General features: G+C 41.1%; 1 protein-coding gene across 4 annotated transcripts; it reads right to left on the reverse strand.

Moving 5' to 3' along the window:
• Positions 1-63: 63 nt before the first annotated feature.
• On the reverse strand, positions 64-12,526 carry tbxa2r (thromboxane A2 receptor). 4 transcript variants are annotated; one of them, XM_037115932.1, is made up of 4 exons: positions 12,271-12,526; positions 5,903-5,964; positions 4,763-5,649; positions 64-2,554 (listed from the first exon to the last, which is right to left on the reverse strand). In XM_037115932.1, exons 3-4 carry the CDS (start codon positions 5,558-5,560, stop codon positions 2,237-2,239), a joined length of 1,116 nt encoding a protein of 371 aa, XP_036971827.1. In that variant the 5' UTR covers positions 5,561-5,649; positions 5,903-5,964; positions 12,271-12,526; the 3' UTR covers positions 64-2,236. The 4 variants fall into 4 exon arrangements, 3 of the variants coding, with proteins under 3 accessions (XP_036971827.1, XP_036971826.1, XP_036971829.1); XM_037115934.1 differs by lacking the exon at positions 5,903-5,964 and adding an exon at positions 3,506-3,639 and having other exon boundaries at positions 2,232-2,554; XR_005077932.1 differs by lacking the exon at positions 5,903-5,964 and adding an exon at positions 3,243-3,639 and having other exon boundaries at positions 2,419-2,554.
• Positions 12,527-12,697: the final 171 nt, after the last annotated feature.

A 12,697-nucleotide genomic window follows, 5' to 3' on the forward strand; every position in this document is an offset into this window, starting at 1 on the left:
TATGGCACATTCCACCTGTTTAAATTGTAAGTAAAGAGGTTGAAATCACAGTCATAAAGCCCGTTTATTTGTATATAATACTTTATTTTTGATGTACACTCACATGCCATTTCTGTCGAGCACATTCAACATTTACACTTCATTATCACTGGAATGATGCTTCAAAGGTGTTAAAGCGAGACACATCTCAGACATCATCAGCAGTCGGCTGAGTAATATCTTTGGTAATTAAGTGACAGTCTGACTGACATTAGTGATCGTATAATTAAAACAAACTATGTGCAGGATCAGCTGGGTGACTGAGTAACTGAGAGAAAGACAGAAATGTTTCAGTTTTCATTGAAGTATGTTACAGTAGCATGAATCTCTATTACAATGTTGCTATAATGTGTGTCTTCACATTACCCATTCTATCAGACTGAACTTGAGCTATCCAGTGATTAAATCACCATCCAATCCCTTTCATGAACAATGTCAGTATGACAGCAACTTAAAGTCTGAAACATCTCAGAGAGACAGAGAAGGTTGATGAAGCGAACCGAGGTCCATGAAAGGCAAGAGGGAGAGGGAGAGGGGAGGGATTTAATATCATGATCGCATTCTGGAGTTCTGTATCTGTCTGAGCTGGTTAGCTGAACTTATTCCAATTTTGCCCTGAAAATAATGTATTACTTTGAGCAATAAAATGAGACAAATGTACTTTTCCCAGATGGAAATCCCAGACTTTTTCAGATCACTCAAATGACATTGTATATATTTTCCTACTTACTCTCACTTGCACATGCTTTTAACCTTCTGCACATACTTTTTATTTTCCCTCACTTAAAGACATCTGTTGAGTTTGTCAGCACAAATGAACTAGCATAAATATATATACATACATATACTACATATACTAACACCAGTATATATTTGGGTGAACTGATGGGAGTGTTTGACATTAAGAGCGCCCAACCACACCAGTGGTACAGAGAGTAATCAGTAAAGTAGTAACATTACTTATCAAATAATCAAATAGTGCAATATTATATTTATTTAATACTGTCAGAGATAGTAGGCAACTTTAATCTTCGTATGACAGAAATTACACCTTTGTATCATCAATAGTCGACAGGTAATGTGGATAGTAAGCAATGTAAATAGTTTGACCTTTAATGCAGTGAAATACATCTCAAATAAATACCGTCAGCATTACATTTTCTGGTCACATTTCTGAAGTTGACAGTGGAAAAGAATGACACTACTATTGACACTAGAAGCTCATTTTCTGGTTCTGAGCCCTTACTTTTACATTTTTGCTTTTCCAATAATCATCATTTTTCACCTTTCTTTCCTGACAAACCACAACATCTCCCATATTGACAAACACACGACCAGAGGACCCCGCAGAGGGATTCTAATTCTACAATTCTCTGATTCTATGATCCTTTCAAGGTTTGGGAAGTTTGATTTGCTGCACATGCATCACCAGAGCAATAAACACATGCATTGTGCTGAAAAAACTTGGGAAATTTAAATGGTTTAGGATGGCTCTGGCAGGCTGAGCTGTGTTTAACTGTAGTCAAAGCATTTTTACCCCTACAAGATTAGGATCAACAAGTTTTCAGTGTTTGATGCTCTGGGGATCAACTGCTTGAACATTACCGTATGAAGAATCTTCATCAACATAATTACTGTATGAACATTCATTGTATATAAAAAACTTCAGAAAGGCAAAGATACATGAACAGTAGTGGGGCTCAAAAGCATCCAAGCAGTCCTAAGTGTCCATGTGCTTAAAAGGCATAATGCTTAACCAGAATGAAGTATCACATTAAAACAATTGCTTAAATGACCATAAAGTGCCTCAATAACAGGAATGAAACACGATATTTGAAACTCAAACATCATAAGAGCACTTGATGTAGTAGACCATCTATAGAGCAGTGCATGTATATAGCTCAAATCTGTTTCCACAGAGATATGGTTAAAGAGAGTGTATTTTATCAATAGATCATAGGTTTGAAGTGTTCAATCAGCCCCTGCACTCTCTTTGTACTTTCCTCTAAATCAAAGTGTCATTGCTAATACTGCTGAACACTTCAGTGCAATAAAATAACAATCAGACAATCAGCAATCCTGCATCTTGTCCTGGTCACAGTTAACACGAAAAACTCACCAGAGCTTGAAAACACAGTCAGTCACATCAAACAACCCCTGATGACACCTGCTGCAACAACAACTCACATCTGACCAATCACGAAGAAGGAGCTGGCTCCTTCTGTGTAGATGTGGCATTTGATTTCTCCATCTCTCCCAAGTCATCCGAGCCCAGAGCACTCCCGAGCGAGGAGCGAGTGAACCTGCGGACTGTGTCTCTGAAAGACGGGTACAAGCTCATGATGGAGTCCCGATGCATGTCGAAACGGGGGTAGATTCTCTTAAGTACTGCCCTGCGAAACAGGATGTATACCCACGGGTCCAGGATCTGGTTCCAGGTTGCGAAGCGTATCCATAGCAGTAGGTATCTGATTTGGAGCCGGCTTCTGGATAGCACAGTTTGTGCGATAAAGACCTGTTAGTCAAAGAGGGTGGAGGAAAGGAGTGTTAGAAGGATGAGGTGACATGGAATGGGAAGAGGAAGGAAGTCAAACAGTTGCAGTGGAGAAAATAGGTTGATTAAAAATTATAGTTGAAAAGAGTGGGAAGGCAAAGATTAGAAATAAGGAATGAAAGAGAAAGACCAAAACTGGTTAATTCACACAGACACACATGTGCAAAGTCCACCAAGGCTAATTTTGCCATGGCCCTCCTGAGGCAGTGGCCACAGCTGTATTAGCATTAGCCCAACAGCCTCTTGTTGGGGTAAAACTGAGTTGTCTCAGTTTCAACAGTTATCTGTTGGCATACAGTTACATAAATTCACTTCATGGTGTTTCAGAACTGTTGCATGCAAGTGTCAAGATGATCAAGTGCAAACCACAGTTTTTAGTTTGTCAAACTTTTCTCAGAGGCAGACATGATCCAGACACTGATACTACCAAACACTGGACAACTTTCTCAATGTTGATCTCGTATTTGTGATTTCTGTAGCACTGCGTCAAAGAAATGCTTGAGCAACTAAATACAGCTACAATCTGCAGATCGTGAAGCTATCAGGGCTCAGCAAAAAGAACCCATCTGTGTTAGTTTCAGGAAATGAAAGCAATAAACATACAGGGCAAAGGGCTTGAAACTATTAAGTGAACTGTTTATGATCTCACCGGGAATGGAATGAGTATACATAGTAGCAGCAAAAGGGACCCAAGGCTGCACTATGAAGCATGCTCCTGCAACGATACTTGAGTGATAGAAGTTGAAAGTCATGGATTATACTGTGATGTCCATCCAAATTTTATTGGCACATGTTTAGCACATGCTGAGGCATAGCCATTGCCCAAAGTTATGATGGTTGTGAGAAATGACAATGGGAAAGATGTGTTATTATTATAAACTTTGATTACATTTGTGTTACATATTTACTCGCCTTAGCCGGGAAACTTTACACATGATGTATATCCAGGGGTCAAATATCTGATTGCAGGTGGCCAGTCGTATGCTGAACAAAACAGTTTCAGTTCCTACGCGATCACCAGTCACCACGCACATCAGTGTATGTATCTGTGCAGGAGGTCAAACAACTGGGGTTAGAAAAAGGAAGTGCGGATGAATATGAGGTCCCATCAAATGGCTTTGACCCTCCTATTCTCCTATCCTACTCTGCATGTTTAGCCGAAAGCCACATACTGCACCAGTTTTCATCAAGATTTTCTCACTTTATGTGAATGAAAACAAGAAACAGTTAAAAAGTATCAACAGTCATATGTCATGATCTCTTGACATAATCGTGAGTTGTTTTTTTGTAATTCATCAAAGGGCTCTCCGACCCCAGTGAGCCAACAGTTCTGACAGATAAGCTTCCAGCATAATGATGCCGATAATCTCTTACAGCACAAACAGGAATGAATGCACACAACTAGGGCAGGTGCTCTAGGTCAAAATGTAATATGTAGGAAAAAACTGACAGTAAGGTCATAAATTTAACCTTGACCTAATTTTCTGTCCAGATAAATTTAGCTAATCAAGGGGTTAGTTGTCACCATCTACAATTGCTTGTTTTGTCGTTGCCATGTTATCTTTGAGAGCAGAGAACAAATTGCTGGAGCCACAGAAGTGAACCAGAGTTTTCCTTTAAAGGCACTCATTGCATGGATGACATGTTCTAAAGCTGAGATGTGTCATCTCAACTTAGGCATGAAGCACTTTGATCCAGGGTAAGACCAGAGGGCCTTTAGATCAACTGTTTAGGAAGGTGCATTGCGGAGGGGAAATGAAGCATGGAGAGGGGAAGCGGAGAGAAGGAGCTTAGGACCTTGTGATCAAGCGTAGGTTGTTGGTAAGAAAGGTGAATTGACTGAGTAAAAGAGACCAAAAGACTAGCAATCTAGGCAACAACAAGGATGTGTGTTGACAAAGGAAAGCTTGACTCAAAATGGTGTCAGCACTGCCTCCACGACCTTCTGAGCAGTTCAAAGTTCAAACCTCAATGAAATAAATAAATATTGCTGCGACTTCCTGCAAAGCCTTTCTCTGACGTTAGCTAATGCAACTCACTCCGGGCCGGGATTTCACATTTCTTCGCCTTAAACAGGAGTTTGATATTCACTGTGGCTTCATCATATTCCAGACACCCAGAGTTAAACATGTATGCATACTTACTTATTTCAAATGTAAAAAAACTCACCAGTAGGGGGCACCAGCAGATAGAAGCGATGACCATGATGAGGATGAGCTGAATCAACATCTCCACTTCATGATCTCGGCGGCGCTGTGTCCTGTCCTGGCCACAGCACACCTTGATCAGGGTCACCACGCTCACTGTGTTCAGCAAAAATGACACAGCGATGCTCGTCAGCCCGACCAGGGAGAAGAGGAGGGAGAAGGCCATGTCGTTTCCCTCAGCGCTGATGTTGAAGAAGCACCAGGAGCCGGGTATCTGCATGTGATAGCTTCCAACGCCGGTTAGGGGCAGCAGAGATATGCAGCCGGCGATCAACCACACCATCAGCACCATGGAGACTGTCCGGCACTTGGGCATGCTGGTGGAGCGTGCAAATGGACAGTTGATGCCCATGAAGCGTTCCACGGCCATGGCGGCACCAAGCAGCAGTGGACAAAGCCCATAGAAGACCATAGACATTCCCATGAAGTTGCAGAAGTGGCAGTTTGGATCTAACTTGCGCCAATCAAAACCTGTGAGATGGAAGGAGATCACAATGGAGCCTGTGACCAGAAGACCCATGAAGTCAGTGACCACCAGGCCACCAAGGAAAATCAGGAAGAAGGAGCGTGAGCGGCTTTGCGTCCGACGAAAGGACTTGAGGAGAGCAATGAAGGCGATGAGATTGGAGGTAAGACCCAGAGCGGTAAAGACGGATGAGAAGTATTTTGAGGCGACTGGGGACGTATAATTGAATGGAGGGTTGTTGATGGAGTAGCAGACCGGGGTGTAGTTGGAGAGAGGCGGGGTCGAGAAATCCATGGTGGTTAGCTGGTGTGGGTTGTTGATTTCAGATGACTCAAAGATGGGAAGACAATGCCAGTGAGTGGAATTTCATTTCCCTCTCCATCCTCAAAAGAAAAAAGAAACAAGTTGAATTTCAGGACGTGCTCTATAATGGGAGGACAAATATTAAAAATGCATCAGAACATACAATATAAATGAAACAAGCAACAGAACAAAATGGAGAGAGTTGGGCAGGTTTTGATGCACTTCAAATGTGTGAGTCTTCTCTGTGAACATTTTTGTTTAGTCTTGTGGATACAATGCTAAATGATGAGTGTGCTGCAAGATTTCAGGTGCTAGAATTTGGTTTCTTTTCACCTGTCTATTTTCTTCATATGCTTTTCAGAGTCATGTAAGGCGGGACTGAAGCCGGTCCTTGCCTGCAGGAGACAGAATGAAAGAAAGCCCCACTATGTATCTTGACAAACGATTATTCCTATTGGCTATTATAACACTGTATTCACCAAAGTATTGCTGAGCACTAGAACTATGGCTATGAATTTTGCGACAACAGTGTCCAACAATGCAAGAAACAGAAGTTGGTCAGATGATTTAACAGCTTGTAACAGCGGTGTAGTCAGATTATTGAAACCAGTGAGCGCCAACCGGGATTTCTGCAGTGCGGGTGATCTTCAGTCCGAATGTCTAAGACATCTTTACAACCTCTTTTCAGCTACAATGTGGTTTCAACATCAGCGATAGATGTAAGTTAATGTTTCGTATACATTATTCAAAATTAGTAAGGGATATTGGGCTATTTTAGTGTTTTACCATTTTTTATTCTTTGACATATCAGAATTTTTATTAATAATTTATTAATTAATTTTATTAATATTCCCCCCCCCCCGCCACCGAAAATGCGACACATTTCATTTAACTTTTATTGTGTATCTATTCACATCATATCCCTCAGTAATTTTGAGTAGTCATTTATAAAGAACTATACAGGCTCTGAGCTGTCCGCAGAAAGCTTGCAGGACATTGTAATGGGAGCAGTTTCATACATTAATGTTAAATTGCACTTACTGCTGTAAAGGACATGTGGAAGTACTTAGAGCTGGTGGTATTGACCACTCTGAAGCATGACTTGTGGAGCAATTCACACAAACTGAAGAAAACGAGGCTTCACCCACTAAACCTATAGGTGGCTGCACAAGTAAACCAACCATCCATCATCTCTCTATAAAAGCAATGAATCTGTGTGTGTGTGTGTGTGTGTGTGTGTGTGTGTGTGTGTGTGTGTGTGTGTGTGTGTGTGTGTGTGTGTGTATATGTGTGTGTGTTCCTCAAATATCTCTGCGGATCACGATCAGACTGACCTGAGAGTTTCAACATGGCTGCTGTTTGGTTCGAGGGTGTGTCACATCGGATTTGTTTGGACTGCAATGATATCGTTAATAAATTATTTTATCAATGCTTTACAAAACCCATGACAACAAGCGGATTTAGACCTGCAGCAGCATGAGACAGGGATTTTGCCGTGGTTCGGTCCTGTTCTGTTCTGTGCATCTAAACTGACTGTTGTGGATTAATGCAACTAAACGAGTCCGGACCGAGTCTGTTCCGGTCTGAGAAGATCCAGAGACGTGCGGACAACAAAGTGGAATCGGAATCTGGATGTTGGTGTGCAGCTAGCTGCTAGCCGCTACCCCACACGGCCCACCTCCCGAGTCGATGGACGCACCGGCAGGTCCAAAACCGGACTTAGGGTAAATAATGTCCGCTACGCTTTTTTTCCTTAATTTTTACTTGTTTGGTCATCTTGACTGCTCTTATTTCTTTGTTTACTTTGTCTGACATCTTCTAAAGTGATGCAACAGTGTTCCCAGATCTAAGCAATGTACTTGTCAGGTATAGTATTTTATATCAATAGAGGTTACTGGTACAACTACAAAAATAACAGTTCATCTTGAAGTACAGTGAGTTTTTAGGATTGGCCTTATAGACTACTTAAAGTGAATGTAGAAGCTCAGACAGAGCACATAACATCCACACAAACACATAAATACAGTGACAGCACGGGACAGAGATGGTGAGAGTGCCACAGAGACTGAAATAGACAAGAGAGTACGAGAGCTGGCACATCCTGACAGGAAGGGCAGTTCTGTGAACAGTACTGACAGAAACACCAACAGGAAATAAACACATGGTCTATGATGTTTTCCCAGTGGTCTGTCCCCAATACACTGCCCGTCACAGTTGGACTGTATGAGAGTGAGTTCAAGCAGAGTGGAGGTGCACTTAAGGCCGGATAGTGAGGTGAAATCAAATACGGCACATAAATAATTTAACTTTCTTGAGCAAATGTTTGTGTGATGACATATGAGATGGATATCATTCCCAAATTGGATAGAGGAATAAACAAAAATATAAAAATCCCAATGAAAAAAGAACCTCATAACATATGATATACTCACATACCTAAGCTAACAAGAAACGTTTAATTAAAACTCCTAACCATTTAATAGGCTATCAACATAGCTATGCCCTCTGAACATATCGAACTCCTGTGGGCATCCTAGCACTAATTTAATAGTGTAGAGAGAGTGTAAAATATGTTTACTGTAGGCGTGTTGTCTGTGTAATGTTTGTTAAGATACCAAAAAACTGTATGAAAAAATGAGATTAGGTTAATAAAGTAGAGAAAGAGACAAAAGAAAAAGAAAGTGGAAGGCAATTCACAGACGGGGATTTAACAGTTAAAAGTACTGGCCATAAATTTTGTATGCATGAAGTGTGTTATGAAAATAGTTACACGGGATTTTTTCTGCATAGGGACATTTTTGTCACTCATCCAGGTATTTTGCTGTAGTCCATTGTTTTACTGAGTATACTGTAACCAAGAGGAAAGCACACTGGACTGTGCAGGAGATTAAACAATAGGGGGTCAGAAGTTTCATATCTTGATTGAAACTGCAGGAGCAGTTTTAAAAGGATGCACATGCAGCACAAACTTTTTTTAATTTCATTTATTTTCCAGCACCATCTTTCATTTTACCGTAGTCCCGCTTTGTGTGTCACATTCCATACAGAACACAATGATGTGTGAAGATGCAGTTGCACACCGCTGCATTGCACACTCTCACTTGCCGTATGTCGCACACTCTCGTCGTTTGTCGGGGAAAACAAAAACATCTTAACGGTTTGACTGCACCACAGCAGATGCAGCAAACAGGTGTCTTTTTTTAGCCTGTCCCACCCTTGAGTCTACGTCTTCAAAGAGGCAACAAAACTACAAACAGAGGGGGGCAGTGCTTTAAATGCTCTTTTCAGCTTGTTAAAACAAATGCCTTTATATTACCTTAAATTGAAAGAGTTTGATATACCATTTACTTTTTGCGTCTAGCACGTCAAAACTAAACAAGGAGGGACTTGCATGCAACTCACACATTACAGCTGGCAATAAAGTTGGTTTGCTTTGATTCAACAGCCTTTGTTTTTACCTTCTAAATAGAAGCGACAGCTGTTTTTATGTGCTGTGGCTGATTCACATCTGTGTTGAAATACTTTACTACATATTTTACAAACCACTGGACATCTCACAGATGACATAACGCCTCTACAAAACAAACCTACGTCCTTCGAGATCAATTGTGCTTTTGTTTTTTTTTTTGTTTTTTTACTATTACATACATTTCTGGAGAAATATTATCTTTGAATCTGCGTGTGGTCTGATTTTGTAATGCAAAACATGACTCTCGACTGCCCAATAGCAATGACAGCAGGTCTTTGTCTAACTGTCACATTTTCCCAAAAAGGTAGAAAACATTGAGATACATAACTTAAGAGAAACATTTGACTGAAAGCTAACTACACAGTTACCAGGTCTTTCCATCCCTCAGAGAGTACCAGGACGAGACAGACAGGGCTTGGCGCCAGCTCTAGTGTGACCATGAAGACCTTTTGAGAGTCCCATTAGCCAAAAGAGCCTTTTAGCATCTCAGATCAATAAGTCGTATTCAAAATGGTTTCCTATTTAAACTAATGGGAGACCACAGAAACTTAATCATGAGGTGTATGTACTGTATGGACAATGCTGAGTGTGTGCAAAAACATTTTTTTTTCTTTGGTTTGCTCCAAAACACTCTTGTGGTTGCTCGAGAAAAAAACATTTTGAAATCTCTAGATCAGTTTGCTGTCCACCCAATACTCTGCTCGATCCATCAGTACTGTTGGCTTATAGAAAAGGTTGTTACGAATTACTTAATCGTTGCAAAGAACACAAATACACATGAATGAGAGCAGTAAAGAGAGGAACAATAAAAACAAGAAGAACGCGATCAGCTTAAAGGAATCCAGATATCTGCACTGAAAGAGCCAAACTCTTTTGCCTTTAGTCTGCTTGGCTGTTAAAGTGGTTTTGGCTTTGTGCTCTTAGTGCAATAAAGAAATAAAACCTTCGGCCTGCTGGTTTTTACTAGGTCATCTAATAATAAATTATTTAGAATAAAAGACTCGGAATAAAACAGGCGTGAAAGTCTTGACCCAGGATGATGTTTGTCTCCCTCTGTCTGTCAGTGTCTTGTCTCGGGCTCGGCGTGGCTGACCTACGTTCCGATCACCAGCCAGACTCCTCTCACCCGCTGCTCAACACACCTGTGGTCCATCTACACTGATCACCAGTTACCTGTTTTGACACCTCGGCCTCGCTTTGAGAATATCTTGTGCAAATCTGCTCTGTTTTTTTTTCCGCCTGTCTGAAACCTGCCTCCCCTCCGCCCCTCCGTGCCGCAGACCTGCCACATGCACCAGCCCGTCCAGTTCCGCCCCCAGCCTCGCCTGTTGTCACCTGAACCCCTGCTCTGGATTATCCACTTTGAAAGGGAGCTGCTGCTGCCTCATTTTGAACCCTTTGATTTTTTTTTTTTCATGAAAACAGTCTTTCTTCTAACTCCTATACTACTAGAGTATAACATACCATTCCATCCCTCTATCCATCCATCCATCCATCCATCCATCCACCCACTACTGAGGTCACTGCTGACACATGAAATCAGAAATCTGTCACCACCACAAGATCTTGGAAGATGGTGTTGCACGCAATGGACCGACCATGTTCTGAGCTAAAAGAGCGCACGACTAACATCAACGCCTGGTGTTCGCACACAGTCAAAGTTAATCTCAAACTTTTGGGAAAAAAGATGTCGAGCACATTATCATCCCCATCTTGTCGCTGCCATTTATGTTCACCCTGACGCTGATTCAGAAGATTCACTACGCGTCTACGTATATAACTATATTAATAACTGTATACATGTTCTGTAATTTGCGTACCATGAAGGTGTTTACAAACTTATTTTCGGTAACAGTATGCAGCCCTGTGTTGTATAATGATGAATAAATTACCTTGTTATCTAGAGCTGAAGTGATTAGCTTGTTGATTTGAGATGATTGTGTGTTGACTGTGAGGATGATTGCCTAATTATAGCAAAAGATGCTCAAATGCTATCTTTTGAATTCATCAAATACTGCAGAGAAGTGACCATAGTTTCACTAAAGAGACAATGTTGATCATGGTAATTCTAAGTGCTATATTGCAAGTGTAAGTACTGATCTGTGTGTATAGGTTTTCTGTACGCCTCGATGTTGAGGCTTCTATCTTCTTCAGTGTGTACTGCATAGTCCAAGAAGGGCAGACACTCTGACAATCTTCCTGTGTCACTGTGATGTTATTATCAAAAGCAGAATCTGATATGGAAAGCTATTGATGCTGCTGAATTAACTAAATTCTTTAAAATATTTTAGAGCCAGCCCTTACTGATTTGATATACGTCAAGCACACTGAATTACCAGGTGGAGTATGCATTATATGTACATTTTTTGTACAATCTCGGTATAAAGAAACACCACTGTTCTATGTATTAAATGTAGAAATGCCCAAGTGCTTCATTCAAGCAATATTTTATGCTGCACCAAATGTAGAGGCCCCAAGTCATTGACTTTCAGATTTAAGGAAGCATTTTCTGCAGCTGGTAAAAAAAAGAAAGGGTCCGGCATTAATTCCAGATAGCCTGGGGTCAAAGGGTTTGGTTTCTGGCAAGCCGTCTTCCCTAAGGGATCAGGCTGTGGTTTATTTTACAGAGGGCAGCAGTGGGAATTGATTCATGATGGCTGGCCAGTGTTGGTGTCATGTACTTCCCACTGACCTAAACCACAGCTACCATACCAGGGGTAGTGCACAAGATAGTTACCCATTAAAAGGTCAAGTAAATGCCTAGTTGGCATAAAGCTGTGCCTTAGTTCTTCTTCACAACACCAAGAGTTTAGTTTGGATTACTCTTGAGCAACATAATATCATTACATGATAATGCTCCCAGGTCTGTGTCGGTCCAAGTGACATAAGGACAAATGATGATGATGATGATAAGAAGATGATGATGATTAAACAATACCCAATACTTCTAAACAAGGGTAAACATGCAAAACTAGGCCAACGTTTTGATCGCCACAAACTAAAAATGATTTGAATAAATACAACTTACACTAGGTGCCTCAACAAATAAGAACAACAGAATAAAACTATTTATCCCGATATACTGCAACAACATCTATAATCAGGTTTGTCCAAAGGAAAGGTAAGCTGACAGTAAAATATCAAAACCAAAGTCTCAAAATATGTAAACAATTCTTCATTCCATATTTTTGGGTTCCACTACAGCTTTCATATGTTAAAATATTTGTCTTACCACTGCAGAAGTTTTTCTGAGCACCAAGTTGACTTTCAGCTGGGAAGTTTCACTGCTGCATCCAAACCATCTTCTTGCACTTGTAAGATAAGTAATGGTAGACAAACAAACGGCAGTCACAAGAAGAGGTGGGAGTGGGACTCAAGTCACGTTATGCAAGTGTCAACTGATGAAGTGAAACAGAAATTCCTGCAGCGGGCTGTTAGCAGTAACCCCCGCTCATCTCTACTCCCTTCCCCCTGTTTGTGCAGCTGCAGCTCTGATACTCATCTCTCTCCGTCCTGCTGCTTTTCCCTTTTTGCTCAAGTCACCCCTCCCCGGAAGATTAAGGGGAGGGGCTCTGCAAGAGCACCACATTGTAATTTAGGCAGAAGAATGAGAAACAAAGGAAAGTCGTAAAGCATCAAACTGAACTCAGTAAGTGGAG

The sequence above is a fragment of the Acanthopagrus latus genome, chromosome 11, assembly GCF_904848185.1.
Source record: "Acanthopagrus latus isolate v.2019 chromosome 11, fAcaLat1.1, whole genome shotgun sequence".
Classification (NCBI taxonomy): domain Eukaryota; kingdom Metazoa; phylum Chordata; class Actinopteri; order Spariformes; family Sparidae; genus Acanthopagrus; species Acanthopagrus latus.